This window comes from Mytilus californianus, unplaced genomic scaffold, assembly GCF_021869535.1.
Source record: "Mytilus californianus isolate M0D057914Y unplaced genomic scaffold, xbMytCali1.0.p SCAF_13, whole genome shotgun sequence".
NCBI lineage: Eukaryota > Metazoa > Mollusca > Bivalvia > Mytilida > Mytilidae > Mytilus > Mytilus californianus.
In genome coordinates, this window is record NW_026262615.1 from 43,133,221 (window position 1) to 43,153,988 (window position 20,768).

At 34.2% G+C, this 20,768-nt stretch overlaps 1 protein-coding gene across 1 annotated transcript; it reads left to right on the top strand.

The window, feature by feature from the left end:
• The first annotated feature begins 305 nt into the window (after positions 1-305).
• LOC127723706 (uncharacterized) lies at positions 306-20,058 on the top strand. Its single transcript, XM_052230456.1, has 3 exons — positions 306-344; positions 1,972-2,321; positions 16,735-20,058. The coding sequence occupies exons 2-3, from the start codon at positions 1,982-1,984 to the stop codon at positions 18,732-18,734; spliced, it is 2,340 nt and encodes a 779-aa protein (XP_052086416.1). The 5' UTR covers positions 306-344; positions 1,972-1,981; the 3' UTR covers positions 18,735-20,058.
• Positions 20,059-20,768: the final 710 nt, after the last annotated feature.

Here is a 20,768-nt window from a genome sequence, read left to right on the forward strand (position 1 = left end):
GGGATGCTCGAAGCAAAAATATATCTGAAAAGTGATTTTAAAAAATGCATTTTGAACATTTATAATCGAGATACATGTAAGCATACTTGTGTTAAATATATTGCAAATTTCAAACACAATTAAAACATCGTATTTTACGTTAAGGATAAGACTGCACACAGACAGACAAAGATCTATTTTCAACTGCAGAACCGAAATTTAACAGTCCATTTTCAAATGAAAACGTATTATCACATAACGGATGTATTTACTCTATATTTGCATAATAATTCTTCCGTATAGTATTCAGTGCATACACATTTGTAGTTTTGTTGCTTTAGTATGGACATATATGAAAGTTGAGGGTAAGCAATTTATTTATTTATCCATAGTAAACTTGGCTTGACTTGAAATAGTATGAGTTTTTGTGTGTGATAATTTTTATGCTTCTTTTTAATGATTCAGTCGAAATAGAAATGAAAATGTGTACAGGAGATGTAAGCAATACCATTTGATAAGAGTATATAAGAAAATCAACTAAACTTCTTTTCATATCTAACGGATCAATGTTTCATACAAAATAGACAGAATACCATATTATTTAAGGTACACTATTCAATTTTACCTGATCTCACTAGTTTTTATATATAGAGGACTGCAGACACATACCTTCTCCATCCATCTTCCACACACACAATCTCAATAAGCATCCACTTATGTGTGTGCATGTGCAACTCGACACATTTTAAGAACTACAGCAGCATTCCCCATATTTCAACATATCAATCGTTGTTTGGTGTATGTACATGGACTCACAGTAAGTTTTTCAATTTTTTGTCAGTTTTAACGGACTTCTCCCTTATTGAACTTCCCTTGGAGTTCGGTGTTTTTGTTATACCTTTTCACAACAGAGAGTCCCAGTGAATATAAATTGTTTAACACATTTTTCCCAAAGATTACGTTGTTATAAGAACAAAGTAAAACACAATATGTTATGTCATAGTTTCATTTTCTACTAAAAAAAATAGCTAACATATAGAACAGAGGTTTAAATACTAAATGTTAGATCTCTAAATGATGTTTGTTTGGTAGTTGATGCAGGATTGCATGAAAGGCAAGAATTTAAAAACATGCAAAGTCCTTCATGTATACAGTTTTGTGTGTTTGTGTATATGAGTGTGTGATTGATTTCACACGTATCGTTACAAATTCAACATAAGTATGCCCTTTCCGTCAAATATCATCTATATTATGTTTTGAAGAGGCTTTATGATTGGGTTGATATACTGGTTGTGCTTAGAGAAAATATGCTTCTTTCCTTTTATCAAATAAAGGTTGATAAAATGCTTTGTTCCGTATACAGTAAAAAAAATATCTCGCAATGACCAGATAAGCAACGAATAATGGCATGAATTAAAAGATGGAAAGAAGATAAAAGTTAACTTTATAATGGAAGCCACGACCCATTTAGTAAGAAGGAGTTAAAGTGTAAACATGATCTTAGATAACACACAAAGACAAGTCACGTGAGGAAAACTTGAAAAAAAAACGGTTTTGGGATCGTGCTGCTCAGTCAGTGTTCTATATTGTGTTTTGTATACTGTTGTTTGTCTTACGTCTTTTGTCGTTTATGACATGGCATTTTCGACTTATGTGATTGAATGTCCTCTTGGTATATTTCACCTCTCTTTGACATACTGTGCTTGTAGAGGCTGGTCAGTCAAACACAGGAAGAGTGACACAACAGGCAGAGGATATTTAAGTTAAGCGGGAACCGTGATATAAGATTATGTGGTGGTGTCCTGTGCGAAAAAATCGTCGTTTTGGTTTCTATGACCTTGATATATGTAAGACAGCCATAATGACGTTATAATAAAAGACTTGTCTCTACCTAACGATACATTATATATACTGTATAGCTTCATTTATGCAAGAAAATGTGAGTTTTTATAACCAATCAAGCATATACCTAATCCGTCCGTTCTATTACAGGTATTTTATTATGAATTCAAATATTGGAAGAACAAGCAATCAAGGTGTAGAAGAAGATGTAAATATGCATGGAATGAGAAAAATAACGTATTGGGAAAAATATGGAGTTAAACGTTTTCGTTACCGTGGAAGACGACGGTTCACTCCAATTCTCCATCAACATTTTGACGGTCAAATTAGTATCACAAACGATGTATTTGGCCTAACAATTAAGCAATTTGAAGAGACATTTAGAGCCTGTTTGGAAAGAAGAAAACAAAATTCTCAATGGATACTTAATTTAAGATACCCTGTTAAATCTTCCAACGAATACCTTGAATATTTAGAAAATTGTACAGGTCATATTGAAGGTAAGTTGATATAATTTATTGGAAAGTAAACTATGCTACAAATTTAAACAGTAACGTATATGAATGATATATATTTTTTAACAAAAGCAAACTAACAAAGTCATTGAATATGCATGCACTGCTTTAACACCAATTGCAGCATTCGGTATCGACCAAATAATATTAAGATAAACACGGATTCGTATTTAGATATATGCTAAAGAACCTGATTTCAGACCCATTTGTGTTTTTTGTTTTTAATTTTTAAATATTTCTTTCTAAATCTTCTGTCAATCCTTTATCTACCTGCTTATCGGTATAATATCTTTATATTTGATAACACTAGATGTGGATATGGTACAGTATAAAATGGAACTATGTATCATCCAGAATCCACCTAGTAGAAATTAGAATTCTGATGTATACTTATCAAAATTCAAAACAAATCACAATTCCAAAATCTACTCGTAGATATTGGGATATCCAGATTTGTACGAGGATGATCCTGGATGGTACTATATGATTATATTATACAGATGATAACAATATGTTTATTTGATTCATAATGAAATAATGAAATAATGAGGATTCTGGATCCTACTGAATTCAAATTTATAATGTGACGACAAAGATTTTCTTAAACAATTATCACAGATACCAGACTTATAACTTGGTACGCCAGACGCGTGTTTCTGATACATAAAAATCACAAGTGACTCTTGAATCAAAACAGTTGGATGTACAAGTAAGATACGAATTTGAAGAGCATTAACACCAATTATTAAAGAAAGATGTGCCAAATATGGATGAGGTAGTATTTGCCTTGGAGTATAAAACATTAGATTTTTTAATAATTCATCACTTTATTAACAATACCTTTGCAGAGAATGAATAGATAAGTTAAAAAAAAAGCCTTTCATGCGTCAGGTAAATTATTCCAATCTTTATAAGTTACTGGGGAAAACGATAATTGGGACATAGTTATTTCTGATAGAGGAGATACATAGTCCTATCATATAAGAATTCGTAGGTCCATATCGTTTACTTTTTTTACTATCAATGCTGAATCACGAAGTCTTATCGGAAGTCGCTATTTTTTGTAGCAAGTTCCGAATGAATTTTTGTGGAAAATTTGAGTTGTCCTTTGACACTGTTTTCAACAATCTTAAGTTAACTTCTGTTATTATAATTATTAAAGACAAACTTCTTAAATATTAAAAAAAAGGTGTTACCTTATCAGAGTGTCGACGTATATCCTATTTTAAAACATTTTTTAAAAATTATAAAGAAATATTTGATGATTGACTCAGTCGCTCACTGATTCGTGAAGTATTCAAAAGTTTATCCTTTCACCAGTTGCTAGCATACAAAACACAAAAATAAACATTCGTTTTCCTAGGAGTATTCTAAAATATATGCAACTGATTATTTATTCGGAAACACTGCGGAACTTTTCGTACGTGATTCGCTTGACAATTTAAAAGGAAAATAGTGCGCTATTTTCTAGACGTGCCATAAAACTGATATGCTATTGGTGAACGATGTTATAATAAATCTTACAAATAGATATAAGAAGATGTGGTATGAGTGCCAATGAGACAACTCTCCATCCAAGTCAAAATTTATAAAAGTAAACCATTATAGGTCAAAGTACGATCTTCAACACGGAGCCTTGGCTCACACCGAACAGCAAGCTATAAAGGGCCCCAAAAATTACTAGTGTAAAACCATTCAAACGGGAAAACCAACGGTCTAATCTATATAAAAAACGAGAAACGAGAAACACTTATGAACCACATCAACAAATGACAACTACTGAAAAAAAGCATCTATAAGCACCAGGATCCTATACATTTTGAATTTCACTCGATATCAGAGATACAGATACTTCTCTAAAAATACATCAATTTAAAGGAAAAGAAAAACAACAACGACGATGAAAACGACAAGCTTCCTCGTTAGCTGCAATATACCAACTTCACCTGCAAATGGGATATACATTTCCCAACGTATTCGGTACTCAAGAGCTTGCAGCCGCTATTCAGACTTTATAAAACGTTACCAGTTTGTGAGCAGAAAGTTAATGATGAGGATTATGTCAAAGAACATATCGTCCTTTTTCTAAAAAAAATCATCGAGAGATATCAAGACCTTGTTGATAAATATTTCGTATCAACTTCACAAATAATACATGATGGTCTTGAAGTATAGATTCTAGGTACTGACGCTGTTTATCATTTTAATTACGTGTTAAAGCTTATTTTTATTTGTCTTTGCATATCTTTATCTTTTACTGTTTAATCAATTTTTGGTATATACTTTTGGCGTGGCTAGGCAATTTTACATCCTGCTGTGTTATTGTGGTATGGTCATTTTTGTATTCTTCTCTTTCATTTTTGCTTATGTACTTTGTTATAAACTTTTTATAAGCCGGTTTGTCTTTAAGCCATTTTGTTTTTCTATGTTGAAATAGTAACTTGTTTTTATAGTGATTAGGATTATAACACGGTGTTGACTACAGTATCCACATTTTTACCTACTATGTCTGTTTGTTTTGATAACTTATTGTTGTCAATATAATGGAATTCCATAACTGTCATACAAGTCAGAGGTTAAGCTAGCTATAACACCATGTTTCATCCTCTATTTTCTACATAATAAAATGCCTATACGAAGTCAGGAATATGACAGTTTTTTTCTATTCTTTTGAAGTGTTTGAGCTTTTGATTTTGCCATTTAATAAGGAACTTTCCGTTTTGAATTTTCCTTGGAGTTTGATATTTTTGTTATTTTTCTTTTTTCGTTAAACTTTTAAAGAAATTACATTTTTCACATTGTATTTGATTTCCGATTGCAATACTTTTTGGAATGAAATCCTTTAAAAGATGAACTTCAGTATACCTTGTGTTTGATAAAAGTAGGCATCTCCCGTTCGCAACTCCTATCAAACCACCGAAGGGAATGTACTTTCAAGTGTTTACATTTACAGACTTTAAATTATGCACTTCCTATTTATGTTTTTGTAGTTGTTTCTTAACGTATTACAAAATGGAGTAATATATCTGTTTGATACAATTTGTTTGAAAGAGGGTATAAATCACCCAACCGCAACTCTTGTCAAACAAGATAATGAACTTCAATTAAAAATTCAGGGATTCTTCAATAACTTCTCGCCTTATGCTTTTTGATCCGAAAGGTTGTATGAATTTCTAAATATTTATATATGATTGAATTAAAATTTACTCATACTTTTTCCGAAAATAGTAAATGGAATTCATATTTTGTTTAGCGTCAAAAGTATATTGTGTAAATAATGTTGGCGGAAGTAGGGTTTTTTCCTCATGAGATGTCAAAGTACCTTTATTTGTTAAAATGAAGTTGTTGTAAAAAATCCCTTTCAGAAATCTAATCGTTATCTATAAACTTTATTTATATAAAATGGACCTAATGAGAGAATTTCAAATTTAAACTTTTTTAAGCCGGTTTGCACTAAGTATACAAATGATTTGTCAATTCTTTTTATGGCTAGATATTACATTGGTTGATTAAAATCACATAATTGTATTCCCAAAATCTGACAATTCAACACTACCTGATATGTTTGTTCCAGTCTTTCGTGTAAATTTGTCATTATTTGATGTGGTAATCATATATTTGATGAGGTAAAACCACGTGACCTTTTTGGAAAAAAATAATTCCTATTTCTAAACTAATTTCCATGTCGCTTTATGTGCCTCGGGTTAGTGTGGCTATCCATTGAGTTAGTGTTCTAGTTACAGTTCGAGTAACTGTTCAAGTTTATTTCGAGTTATGCTTCGAGTTCGAGTTTGAGTTCAAACCACAACTAGAGTTCAATTTCGGGAAAGAAATGAGTTTCGAGTTCGACTTCAAATTTGATTCATATTTAGAGGTAGAGTCGCAGTTACAATTCGCGTTAAACTTTGAATTTGAGTCACATTTAAAGGTAGAGTTCGAGTTAGAATTTGAGTTAAACTTTCATTAGAATTTGAGTCACATTTAGATAACGAGTTTGAGTTGAAAGAGTTAGAATTCGAATTACCTTATTTGAGTTCCTATTTAATTGTTCTATCCCGAATTCAGGATTTTCACTCGGGCGTTCGAAAAGGGGGCTGATAGGCATGCGTACAATATGAGGGACCGGCAGTCATAAATGAGAAAAAAGTTCAATAAACATTAATATTTCGGACATAAAAGGTATATGATTATCCACTACCTCTTGATCCGCCCGCGATTTTGTTTAATATCTCTCAAAAAGAGCAGTATAAAAGAAGGAAAAATCAAATGACTTGTACTTAATTTCAAAAAATGAGATGCTTTAAATCAAATCACTTAACAGTTAGAAGGAAACGGGAGACTAAGGGACAAAGCAACACTTCTATAAAATAAAAATGCTCAAATTTTCTTAGCATTATGATCATATGAATATCATTCTTTTTTTTTGTTGATAAATTGCAGTCCCTGATATACCCCTATAGCAAGCCGTTTTTATATTTATTCAATTTCAAGATATCTTATAAAGTATATTGATATCTTGTATTTTTATGAGATATCTTAGTTAATTTGAGGTTATTAAGAGCAATGATTAACTTTATAAGATATCGTATTACCTTTTTCCAGATATCTTTTAAACTTAATGTCTTTTATCTTTTTAAGATATCTTTAAATCAAAGATTCGAATACATATCAAAACGGATTGCCATATACCTCGCACTACCTTGAAAAAGCAACTATTTTGATACTTGTACAACTGGAAGGCTATGCAGCGATCGACGTATAATTGCTAACATCTACGTCATTTGGTCTCCGGTGTATTGTTGTCTCAATGGCGATTATACCACATGTCCTTATTTTATTTAGTTTAAAAGGTAACAGTACACATGACATATCATCCTTCTTGGATTCATTATTCTTACTCTAAAACATCCATTTTTTGCTCTTATTTCTTAACATGTTTTGCTTTGAGGAACAGCAGCGAATTTAAATTTCAAATCTTTCTTTTTTTTACCAAGCTGGTGATCGAACTCGAAGCCAGAAAGTTCACTACCATGAAACCATTGTTTCTTTAAATTGTATAAAGAAATAGCACTGTTCCCTGTTGTTTCCGCCTCTATCAATTCCACTGTTTCTTGAATTTTGTATAATCATGCCATGACTTGGTTGATCGTTATGGAATGTCCGTTTCATAGATGATGGCAGATATGTTCTAAATGTCGTTAATACAATCCCGTCTCTTTTTCCCCGAATGTAATCTACCGAATTAGACTTATTACCGGGTTTGTACTAACATGAGCAACACGATGTGGAGCAGGATCTGCCTACCCTTCCGGAGCACTTGAGATCACTCCCAGTTTTTGGTTGGGTTCGTGTTGCTCATTCTTTAGTTTTTTATGTGTGTTTTGTGTGCTATTGTTTGTCTGTTTGTTTGTTGGTCTTTTTCTTTTTTAGCCATGGCGTTGTCGGTTTGTTTTCGACTTGTGAGTTTGAATGTCCTTTGGTATCTTTTGCCTATTTTTTATAATCCTACTTTGTAAAGAATCACTCTGATTCAAACAAAAAATTCTCTGAAACTGACATTATCAAGATGCTTGATTTCTTGATTGACCACATATTTGTTACGTTTAGAGAACGCGTTTTTCAACAGACTGTAGGAATTCCAATGGGAACCAATTGTGCCCTTCTTCTTGCCGACTTATTTCTTTAGTATTATGAGGCTGACTTCATACAGGAACTGAACTTCTTAGGAAGAAATATAAGAAGTTAGCAATATCCTTTAACTCTACGTTCCGCTATATAGATGATGTTCTCTCACTAAATAATACAAAATGTGTGACTATGTTGAACGAATCTATCCCATCGAACTAGAGATAAAGGATACTACAGACCCAGTTAAGTCTGCCTCATATTTTGACTTACATCTAGAAATTGACAATGAAGGTCGGCTGAAAACAACACTTTACGACAAAAGAGATGATTTCAGCTTCCCAATTGTGAACTTTCCATTTCTATGTAGCAACATTCCAGCAGCGCCTGCATACGGAGCATAGATCTCCAAATTGATACGATATTCCCGGGCTTGTGTTTCCTATCATGATTTCCTTGATAGAGGATTACTGCTCACAAGGAAGCTATTAAACTAAGAGTTCCAAATGGTGAAGTTGAAATCATCCCTTCGTAAATTTTACGGACGCCGTCAGGAGCTGGTTGACCGTTATGGAATAACCGTTTCGCAGATGATATCGGATATGTTCCTTATGTCGTAACTACAATCACGAATGTGACTTACCAAATTTGGCTATTTACCGTATTTATTATAACATAAGCAACACGACGGGTGCCACATGTGGAGCAGGATCTGCTTACCCTTCAGGAGCACCTGAGATCACCCTCAGTTTTTGGTGGGGTTCGTGTTGCTTAGTCTTTGGTTTTCTATGTTGTGTCATCTGTACTATTATTTGTCTGTTTGTCTTTTTATTTTTGGCCATGGCATTGTCAGTTTGTTTTCGATCTATGAGTTTGACTGTACCTTTGGTATCTTTTGTCCCTCTTTTATAACCACTGGGTCGATGTCTCTGCTGGTGGACATTTTGTCCCCGAGGACACCATCCGCCCAGTAGCAAAATTGCATGAATTTACAAAGATCTTACAGAATACTGGCTCAGACGTCGCCCAGTATAAAAAGGTCCGAAACAGACGTCACCATGGACACGGTGTCGTCTGATAAGGCAGGTGTCCCCTCATTACCAAACATGACAAATATCCCTAACATGACTCATTCAGATCATCATACTAGTGACAATAGCAATAGTACACATACACAGCCATGTTCAGTTCTCCATAAAGACATTTTGGATTTTGATGACTCTGAACAACACTGTCTCATTTCGAAATGTGGAACTAATGGTTGCAAAACTTGTGAAATTTTAATAACAGAAGCTCAATTCATAGCAATTTAACTAAAAAGTCTTACTTTACTAGAAGTTACGATGATCAGAATTGTAAATCTATAAATGTCGTCTACGGATTAGAGTGTAACCTTTGTGGATTGGTTTACGTCGGTGAAACGAAAGGAAGGCTTAACAAACGTATGTGCGGCCATAGATCAGATATCAACCTCAATGCAAACGACATTCTGTACCAGAATTTTAATCAGCCTGATCATTCCATCGTTTCTATGACAGTTCGTATAATCGAAAAAATATACCACAAGACTAACAATCCTCAATTTGCAACGCCTCTCTGTAGACAAAAAGAGGCCTACTGGATTCGACAATTGGGAACTGCGACACCACATGGTTGCAATGACAAAATTGATGGTATTGGTATTCTATCTAGTCCTTCCTGTAGCTCGGTGAATTTAATGAATATTTTCAACTCTACTCCTCGACGTAGACACAGTCATGGTCATCGTCATTATACATCACCTACTTTGCATGATATCTCTATTAATGACTTGCTGCCATTTATACAAAAGCCGTTAGGCATTCATCACATTTGCACAAAACTGTATTCATTACCCCTTTCAAAACTTCATTCTCTGTTAAAATATATATTTGGAAACCACTGTTACAAACCCTCATTCATACCAATACAAACTTACAGCTATCATTTCGGATATTGCAAGTCACAGACTTTTCAAACCAGTTCGCATTGGAAAAGACGAAACTTTCCTTTGCCAACAAAGGTTGATGGCGTCAACTTAGGCAATATCCTTCATCATAAATTAGTTCAGTCGAAAATACCTCCTTATTTTAAAGATCAGTCTGTACCAATAATTTCTTATACCTATACCAAACCAATTGCAACTAAAATTTTCAACTACAAACACGTTTTGCAGGATCTCAACATTGACGACCTCAAGGCTAAACCTCCTGATTGCACCTGTGCTAGTTCCCAATTCACATATAATCCAGCTGGCCACGTTATTACCGGAGACCTCAACATTGTCAATAACACTTCTCTGCGAAATTTATTATCCAAAGGTTCGAAATATCGTGAGCCTAAATCATCAATTGGAAATACAACTTCAAAATACTGATGGATTTAGTCGAGAATTATGCCAGGCAATGGGCTAAACGCGAGAAAGAAGATGTAGATACTCTTTCCGAATGGATTAAGGCTGTGAGGTCGTTGATACAAATCCGAATTAAGAAACTAAATGGGCATATCAATACCCACGCTACGTCAATTTTTAAAGACCAAAATGTTGCAGAACACTTGTCCTACCTCCATGACAAACATGTTGTTGTCCCCGCAGATAAAGCCCCAAACAACATAATTTTTGTGTGTAAATATCATTACATAAACTGCTTGATAAATGAATTGGGTATTGACAATTCACTTGGGAAATCAACATATACACTCACGACAATTACCAAAGAGGAAATCCTGGATAATCATAGGTCTGTTCTATGTTCCTTTGGAATTTCAACCAAAGATGAAGAACTGGATCTTCCATCACTGTATTGGATACCTAAACTACATAACTGTCCTTACAAACAACTGTATATTGCTAGGTCTTCCAAGTGCTCCACGAAACCTCTTTCTAAATTATTAACATCTATTTTATCAGCAATCAAAGCCGGGCTCCAAAGTTATTGTGTAACTGCCTATTCTAGAGGTGGCGTGAATCAGATGTGGATACAAAAAAATCCAAAGATCTTTTAGAGTACATACAATCTAAGACTCTCTCATCTTGCAATAGTATTAAAACATTTGACGTTTCTACACTTTACACATGTATTCCCCATTCCAAAGTAAAAGACAAATTGAAAGAGTTGGTATTACTATGTTTCATTAAAAAGAATGGCGAACGTAGATACAAGTATCTTGTATTGGGGAGGAATAAATCCTTCTTTGTAAAGAATCACTCTGATTCAAACAAAAAACTCTCTGAAACTTACATTATCAAGATGCTTGATTTCTTGATTGACAACATATTTGTTACGTTTGGAGGACGCGTTTTTCAACAGACTGTAGGAATTCCAATGGGAACCAATTGTGCCCCTCTTCTTGCCGACTTGTTTCTTTATTTTTATGAGGCTGACTTCATACAGGAACTTCTTAGGAAGAAAGATAAGAAGTTAGCAATATCCTTTAACTCTACGTTCCGCTATATAGATGATGTTCTCTCACTAAATAATACAAAATTTGGTGACTATGTTGAACTAATCTATCCCATGGAACTAGAGATGAAGGATACTACAGATACAATTAAGTCTGCCTCATATTTTGACTTACATCTAGAAATTGACAACGAGGGTCGGTTGAAAACAAAACTTTACGACAAAAGAGATGATATCAGCTTCCCAATTGTGAACTTTCCATTTCTATGTAGCAACTTTCCAGCAGCGACTGCATACGGAGTATATATATCCCAATTGATACGATATTCCCGGGCTTGTGTTTCCTATCATGATTTCCTTGATAGAGGATTGCTGCTCACAAGGAAGCTATTAAACCAAGAGTTCCAAATGGTGAAGTTGAAATCATCCCTTCGTAAATTTTACGGACGCCATCACGAGTTGATTGACCGTTATGGAATAACCGTTTCACAGATGATATCGGATATGTTCATTATGCCGTAACTACAATACCCTCCCTTTTCACGAATGTGACTTACCAAATTAGACTATTTACCGTATTTGTTATAACATAAGCAACACGACGGGTGCCACATGTGGAGCAGGATCTGCTTACCCTTCCGGAGCACCTGAGATCACCCCAAGTTTTTGGTGGGGTTCGTGTTGCTCAGTCTTTGGTTTTCTATGTTGTGTCATCTGTACTATTATTTGTCTGTTTGTCTTTTTAATTTTGGCCATGGCGTTGTCAGTTTGTTTTCGATCTATGAGTTTGACTGTCCCTCTGGTATCTTTCGTCCCTCCTTTTTACATAACATATAAGTTCCAAACAAATCCCAAGTGCTTTTAAGGATCTATGCTTTAATTTCCAAAAAAGGTGGTTGCGTATTTAATTTTGTATGCATTTAAGTGAATATGATTTATTGAGTTTTGTATGCATTATTTTAACACGTCGTTGTTTAAAAAGTAAAATCACAAAAATACTGAACTCCGAGGAAAATTCAATCGGAAAGTCCCTAATCACATGGCAAAATCAAATGACAAAACACATCAAACGAATGGACAACAACTGTCATATTCCTGACTTGGTACAGGCATTTTCAAAAGTAAAAAATGGTGGATTGAACCTGGTTTTATAGCGCTAAACCTCTCACTTGTACGAGCTCTTGAATGTTTCAAAATCATTATTAAAATGTATATGTCTTGAGAATTAATTAGCGATCTAAGCAAATTAAAGTTGTATAATTGCGAACAACTTAACCTAACTGTCAATTACTTCATTTATATAATTTAAAGACTAATATGTCAGAAATAGTGGAGGACCTAAAATGGTCACTTGTGGTACTCCATCTGAAATGAATGAGTTTTGATGAATTGAAAGTGCTATATATTATCAAAACATAATTCCCTCGCATATCAAGGTGTTATTTCGGGAATAAAATTATTTAAGGGAACATACTATTTGTTAAAATAAAACAAATGGTCCAGGTTTCCTTCAGGTATCCCCCAAACGATATGTATAAGGCTTAAGGTAGTAAAACAAAATCAAATTTTAACCAAAATTTTGAATAAAAATTATTCATCAGTCTACATTCAAAAGTTTGTAACAATAATTTTCATTGGACGTTGAAAAATCTTTTCAAGGGTTAGATTCCACGTTCTACCAGTCTGTAACTAAGATAAGTTACCATTTTGAATTCCGATTTATTCATTTTTTTAATATGTAATTTCTGAAAATTAAACAAAATGTAACATTTTGTGCCTAAAAATCTTCTTTTTGTCAATATTTAAACCATTCAGAAGCGTACAAAAAGTATAAAAACGTCGGGACATCGGGAGTATACATATGACGTCATATTGTTTAGATGCCAAAGACGATGTAACAGTTACACGGACTTTTCCACTCATGGCATTTTTAAGCCAAAATATTTACTAAAATGGAATTTATCTTAACTTAAACACGTGGCATTAGAATGAAGATTTTACGAAGGCCAAGCTTAAAATACAATACAGTTAGCAAAAAAAAAAACCCAAAAGAAACACAGCATGTGAAAAAACATATTTTACCTCAAGTTACCAACATAAGAAATAAGCATCACATTACACTGAAATTAGGCTCACTGGTTGTGCAGACTTAAAAGTGCATTAAAATGTCATAAAGTATCACATTTAAGTCCATAGCGTTCAGATGACGTCACTTCAAAGAGAATATCGACTTCGCACGCGTGTAACCAAATCATTCCATTAATGTCAACTTAGGTTCAAATCCAGTGATTTGAACGAGCAGTGGAGCACTGTTACGTTCTGGTTGGCTAGAAAGTTAATAATAGCACGAGATGTGTGCATCATCCTGAAAAAGTTCCTTACCTAAGTTCATGACGGGCAGCATGTGTGGTGTCAAAACCTTATGTCTGTATCAAGCGGCGTTAAGGTTGCCACCATGTGGCAAGGGATGTGCACCAGTTGAGTTTGTCAGGCGTAAGGGATGGCACCCAACATCATCACGTTTCCTCCACCAAAATTGTAGATCTCAATGACTCAGTTCCTTTTGCGAATCTCTCATTCTGGCGATTGTATCGAGTTATTGGGTCATCTCTTCTCTTCAGCATGAGTCTTGATTTATCGCTGAACCTGACCTGAGTTTTGCAGGTCCCAGACCCTTATTATTTTGCACGACCATACACTTGTAAGTCGATGCCGTCTTCTCAATACTGCGTCAAAGTAAGGACATCTTTCGAGTTAGAAAATTTCACAGTGATGGTTTCTAACTATCTGCAAATTTTCGTCGTAAACCTAGAAATTTGATGCAGTTTTACTGCTGTCGCGGTCCGGTTTTTCATATGAAGTACTTGGATGTAGCGATCTTGGGCTACTGATGTGATCCTAGGTCGGCCAGAACGTTGACGGTCACCTGTTGAACCAGATTGCTGGTACCGTTGAAAGAGTCTGGAAATCATCCTCCGTTGAACAATATAAAGTCTAGAGACTTCATTATGTAATTCAAAGGGTAGCTGTTACTAGTCTTGGCATATTGCAGCTGGTTCAAGTAACAGTTTAATGACTGATACAGTAAGCTGTCTTTTATGCCCATTATAGATAAGGCACGATTAGCATGTGCAACTGCCCTAATTATTCCCGTATGCGTTTCTCTTGCAGCGTTACAAATGCTGACAAGACAAGGTCACATGTGATCAACAGCCACTCCCAGTAGTTAAAATTCAATTGTTTCATAATAACAATTCACATTGAACATCTCCGAAAGGTGATATCTCATGGTCCTAAGTTGAGAGAACACATGAACTGGAACCATAACTTAAAAATAAGTATGGATTCCATTGAGGACTACGCCAGAACATGGTCTAAACGAGAAGAAGTTGAACTTGGCACTTTTTCATAATGGGTTAAATCAATCAGGTCTCTGATAAAACGTCGAATCAAAAGTTAAGAATAGATAAGCACTCAGGTAATCCCACATACAAAAACAATTATTGATAAGGATAAGATTTTGGCGAATCATAAGTCCTTCATGGGTTCAATACACAGTACATTGAACAGCAAATCTGAGGACCTACCTTGTATATATAAGATACCTAAGATTAAGACAATTCTGTAAAACCAATATAAAATGCCGGCTCATCTGCATGTTTTACAAAGGAATTGTCCATTAGATTGGCAAAAAATCTATCCACAGTGAAAGAAGGTCTTCAGAAATACTGTGAAACTGTTTATTCGCGTAGTGATATTAACCATATGTGGATTCTAAAAGACTCTAGAGAACTTCTGTATAGCTGTCCATCTCTTTGTTTAAGATTAATTCTATCAAAATGTTTGACTTTTCAACCCTTTATACCACCATTCCCCATGTGATATTGAAAAATCGTCTCAAAGAAATAAACTTCAATATAACAAGGGTTGCTTACACTATAAATTTATTGCTTTCCGATAACATACAGCATATTTTGTTAAAGTGAACAGAGAGTTAAAAAATTAAAACATGCTACAAGTGCTACATATGTGGATCACTTAGTCCTGCATTAACAAAACACTATATAGAATAAACCTGTAATTGGAGGAAAATATAAATATGCGTATAATTAATACATAGCAAGACTTTGAAAGTCGTAATAAAAATTTTATAAATAATAAGGCTTATAGGCATGGATACCAAAGATACAGTTATGTCTGTTTCATATCTTGACTTACATCTACAAATAGACAATGAGGGTCGTTTGAAAATAGAAATTATGACAAAAGGCATGATTTCAGCTTTCCAACTGTGAACTTTTCATTTCTATGTAGCAGCATCCCAACAACGGCTACAAATGGAGTATATATATTCCAGTTTATACGATATTTCAGAGCCTGTATTTCCTATCATGATTACCTTGTTAGTGGGTTGTTGCGTACAAGTATGCTCTTATCCCCAGGGTTCCAAGTGGTAATTTTGAAGGCATCACTTCGAACATTTTACGGACGCCATTAGGAGTTGAATAACCGTGACGGAATATCTGTTTCACAGATGACGATTTATCGTTCCCACAATCCCGTGCTTGTTTCCTCGAATCGAATGTCGCATCACCTTAATGAGACTGATAACTTAATTTGTACTTACATAAGCAACACGACGGGCGCCATATGTTGAATCTGCTCACACTTCAGAAGTACCTGAGATCATCCTGGTTTTTTAATTAGGGTTTGTGTTACTCAGTCTTATTTCTAATGTTGTATTTTGTAGACTATTGTTTCGTTTTTATCCATGGCGTGTTAAGTTTACCTTCGATAGTTAAGATATCCATTTGGTATTTTTTCTCTCTTTTTTAAATTGTTTCCGGCAGTAAAACCCTTGGGAAATTGAATGTACATGTCCGTTTGGTTGTGCGAGATGTTTTCGAAGCCACGTCCGGTTAGAATGGGGACGTTACATCCGATGCCCCCTGTTGGGAGAGTGCCAAGCTCTCTGCACGTTTAAGATCCCTTGAATCATCTCTTCGAGGGGTCTTTAAGGGGCATGTTGCAAGGGGAAATTTCTGCCTCTATCAAACAAATCATTGTTTTACAGTGGCAGTCTAAAATCTCCGCCCTTCATCACGGTCGACCCATATTACAGGACCTACCTGTTGTATTTATTGTGAATTGTTCTCGTTCCGAGCATGAATGCAATATTTGCCACTGGACGTTAAGAAAACAACAATCAATCAATCATTTAAAGAAAAGCAAGGAGTGGTTCTACACTGTCCACAAATAAATATAACCACTTTTTTTAAACATAGCAGTTTACCATCTGATTTTTAAATTCATTAAATATTATGTACATGTATTAAATGTTTATCTTTCAGGTAACGTGCTCTGGTCAGGAACGTATGTTCATAATGAATACCTATATGAACAGCTTGTTCACATAGTCGGAATAGAAAGAGACATACGTCATAGACAACGGTTATTTCTGATTCATGATATAACAGCAAATATAATTGGTCGTCCTGATTTACAACTGATATCAAGTGGAAGTATATCTGAAGGACTTGATTTACCCGGCAGTGACCTTGATATGATGTTGGTTGTTAGTAAGGTGGAAGTGGTTAATACGACAGAGAATATGAAATATTCACAGAAATATACAACTCTGATGATGGAAACAGACCCCTTGTATCCAGGGTTTACAAGACTGAAGTTAGTTGCTGAAGACTATAATTCTTCACATCGTTTAATCAAAGATTCTCTAATACAAACCAACAAAAAAGATTTTTATGTAGCACCCTTTAAATTTCTTCGAAAAATTAAACAGATAACTTCATCAGTTAAAACGTCCTTACATGGTCCCTGTTTATCGGATATAGATGAATATATGGATGTTGCATATTGTCTCCGTTGTAAATCATTCCCATACAATGCAAGCAATTGGGTTAATCGTCATAGGAAACATTGGCCACCTAATAAAGTAATTGGTACCATTGTGAAGAACGGATGTTTGTTGGTATCTATTGGACCTAAATCAATGACAAACAATAATTTGTTGTGGAGGCTATCCTTTTCTGTGGCAGAAAAACAACTGGTTCATTCGTTCAACTATACGCAATTATTATGTTACGGCCTTCTTAAATTAACATTGAAACACATCATAAACGAAAAACATGATGTAAAGGATTTGTTATGTTCTTACTTCCTTAAAACAACGCTATTCTGGTTATCAGAGAAAGTATCTATCGAGACATTTCAGTTAGGTAACCTATTTTACTGTTTTTTCTTGTGTTTAGATCAATTAAGATCGTTTATTAGCAATTGCTATTGTCCTAATTACTTTATACCTGAACAAAATATGTTTCAAGGAAAGGTCAATAAGAGAAATAATAAGAGATTGCTATGTGCCCTTGACAGTATTGAATGTGGCGGAACAGCCGGACTGATATCTTATTTATTTTCCGAAGGTGCTAGTTTAAAATGCCTAGCATCAACTATTAAATGCAAATCCTACATTCAGTTAGACATTTTGTTTTATAGACATATTTCCGAAATTTCACCTGAATCGAATATAGATAACTATTACAGAGGAATTATTATTGCTAAATCTTTCCTTCGGAATGAATCGTCGATCTTTGTACGGGATGTATGTAAATGTTGGATTGCCAGACTCAATCAGTATTTGGTGCAACTACTTCCGCGTCCATTTTCAGTACAGAATGTCAAAAATAAACAAAATCGTTATCATAAACATTTACAAAAAGGTTTACAAGCAGATGCTGTGACTGGTTGGCTGTTGTACGCGTCGTTTTATTACGTAATTGGACAGTACAAAGTTACACTCCTAATAACAGACTATTTTTTATCAAAGTGTACACAAGATAAGATATATTTAGGCTGTTTTAATTTTCTTCAAGAAATAATAGATAACTATGCTAAGAATATCTGTACAAAAAACATAACACTTAACGAAAAGACGAAATTAGCGACCATAACTAGTGTTGTATACTTGAGACGTTCTTCTTTAATACCTGAGGAGCTAAGATTGGAGGTGGAAAATGATCATTTTTCTATACCTCCTGTTGTTTTATCTCATTGTCTTAGATTTCTGTGTAACCATCATCTCGGAGAAACCTTTAAAACAATACAAGCATTGCGGGATTTGACTTTTACTATTAGAGAAAGCAATTTTGTTTCTATCAGCCTAATATCTGAATCATTCACAATTCTCGGTGTGTGCTGTGAGTTATCTGGTGATATAGATTCAGCTTGTGTGTGCTACGATACAGTTTTACACATTCATGTAGGGACTAATTGTACAGCAGAAATTAGGAAAAAAGAACTCCTGAAAAGACGAAATGTTAGACTCTTAAAATAGTCGTTCTGGTAACGGATGATTTCTTTTCTGCACATCTAAAATGTATTTTATTTTCTGCACTTCTAAAACAATTTTATATATTGTTTATTTTTCAACCTGTATTTGATAAGGCACTACTAAATTGTAACATATGTATACTTTCCTGATCGTTTTGACTAGAAGTGTAGTGTACTAAAGTAATTTTTATCTTATCCCACCATTTACGGTAGACAAATATGAGGAAAAACTATACAGTGCAAACTGGAACATCGAAGTTTAGATATGATCCGTATTTTGATGTTATTACAAAGGACCTCAACATCGTTCATGACCGAGAAGCTAAATCTTTCCCAAGAAAAAGCAAAACAAAAAAAATCCTCCTCCATCGAAAACAAATTGCCAAAATTGTCGTCAGGTCATTACAGATACTCTCACTCTATTGTTAACATTGGTGTAGAAAGGAAAATCAAATACAAAAATCACTTGATTCTTTTTTGTTTAAATGCATAGTTAATGTTGATATATGCATATTAGATTTTGAAAGTAATTTAGAAATTAGTAAGGGGATGAATAAGGTTCAACAGAAGAAATTGACAAATATGGCCGTGTTTACACCATAAATATAACTATCAGTGAACAACGGGGAAACGTCTTAATGCATGGGGGAAACTTGATAATTAAATTTTAAATGTATGTTATGTTGCAGAAAGTTAAAACTTTCCTGGATTTTAGATTCCTTTTTTTGTTCCCACATAAGATGCCAAAATACACTCAATTAGAAAAATGTTTGAGATGTTCCCCTCTTGTGAAGTGAACTGTATTGATTGGCATGGGCAATAGAGAAACAATAGATATTTGAACATGGTAGGTGATTTAAACTGTGCAAATGAGTGGACCGTATCAAATGCAAATCAAGTGATTATTTATTTTGACAGCTGACGTGTATGTAAACAAATGAAGGTTACGTACGACCATCAGCAATAAGCAAAGCCCATCTTATGTTGTAAGCTCTTAATGGCCATAGCATGACAAAATATATAACAATATAAAAGAGAAAATCAACGATCTGATATATGATAAAATAATGAATATACAAATAGGACAGAAATCAACTAGCGAAAACCACTGAAACGCAGGATCCTGACTTGGAACAGGCAATACAATTGCAAATTTTGGAAGGGGGTTAAACATATTTGCGAGCGCTTAGCCCTCCTCTTAACACAAAACAGTGGTGTAAAAGCACAACATAAGAACAATCTGCAAAAATCAGTGGTAAAGGGCTTGACTCATTACATCTGACACGAAACACAATACTAATAAAAAAGACAAAAAAAAACCAAAAAAAACAACACAACAAAATGAGTATTCCGAGTCACTGAAAGCTATTTCAAAGTCAATTACAACTAATGAATAAATCATGTTTTCCCACACTAAAATGGCAACCAATACAAATTCAACGTATTAAGTGTAAAGATATTATCAACAGTCTGAGGAAAGCATTAGTCTGCTCATTGTTAAAGAATAAGTATCGACAGGATGTAAGATCATAACTGTACATATCTTTAAAGTAATACATATTTGGTAATGTTCAAATTTAGTTATAAAACAGTCAATGCTGGTACCAATGAACACAATATTGTGTTTAACTGATAACCTTAAAGAATAAGGTTATACAAAGGCTTGAACAGATTTTGTGGATCGTGTCTACAGTTACCGGCTTTATTAAAAACATCGTTGTAAAAGAGGGACGAAAGATACCAAAGGGACATTTGGATTGAAAAATAAGGATGTGATTACCCGCTTGTAATAAAAATTAAGCCAAGCTTCCAAACCAAATATTTGTATTTATGAAAGAAGTAGGTAACGGTTTTCAGAATTTCGTGGTAAAGAAATCCCTGGCCAAATACCAGTAATACATAGACTACGTTCATTGAAATCTAAAAGTTCTTTAGCGAGTTGGGAAATATACACACCGTAAGAAGGAGTCAAAGGAACATCACCGTCCAAAAAAGGAAAATTAACAATAGGGAACCAAAAATTGTCTTTTTTGTCGTA

What these genes read in the sequence shown, in the direction of transcription:
- LOC127723706 (XM_052230456.1), top strand. Translation starts at nt 1,982, where the DNA reads ATGAATTCAAATATTGGAAGAACAAGCAATCAAGGTGTAGAAGAAGAT. An exon ending in TTGTACAGGTCATATTGAAG is followed by an intron (nt 2,322 to 16,734) that starts GTAAGTTGATAT and finishes TTTATCTTTCAG; the next exon opens with GTAACGTGCTCTGGTCAGGA.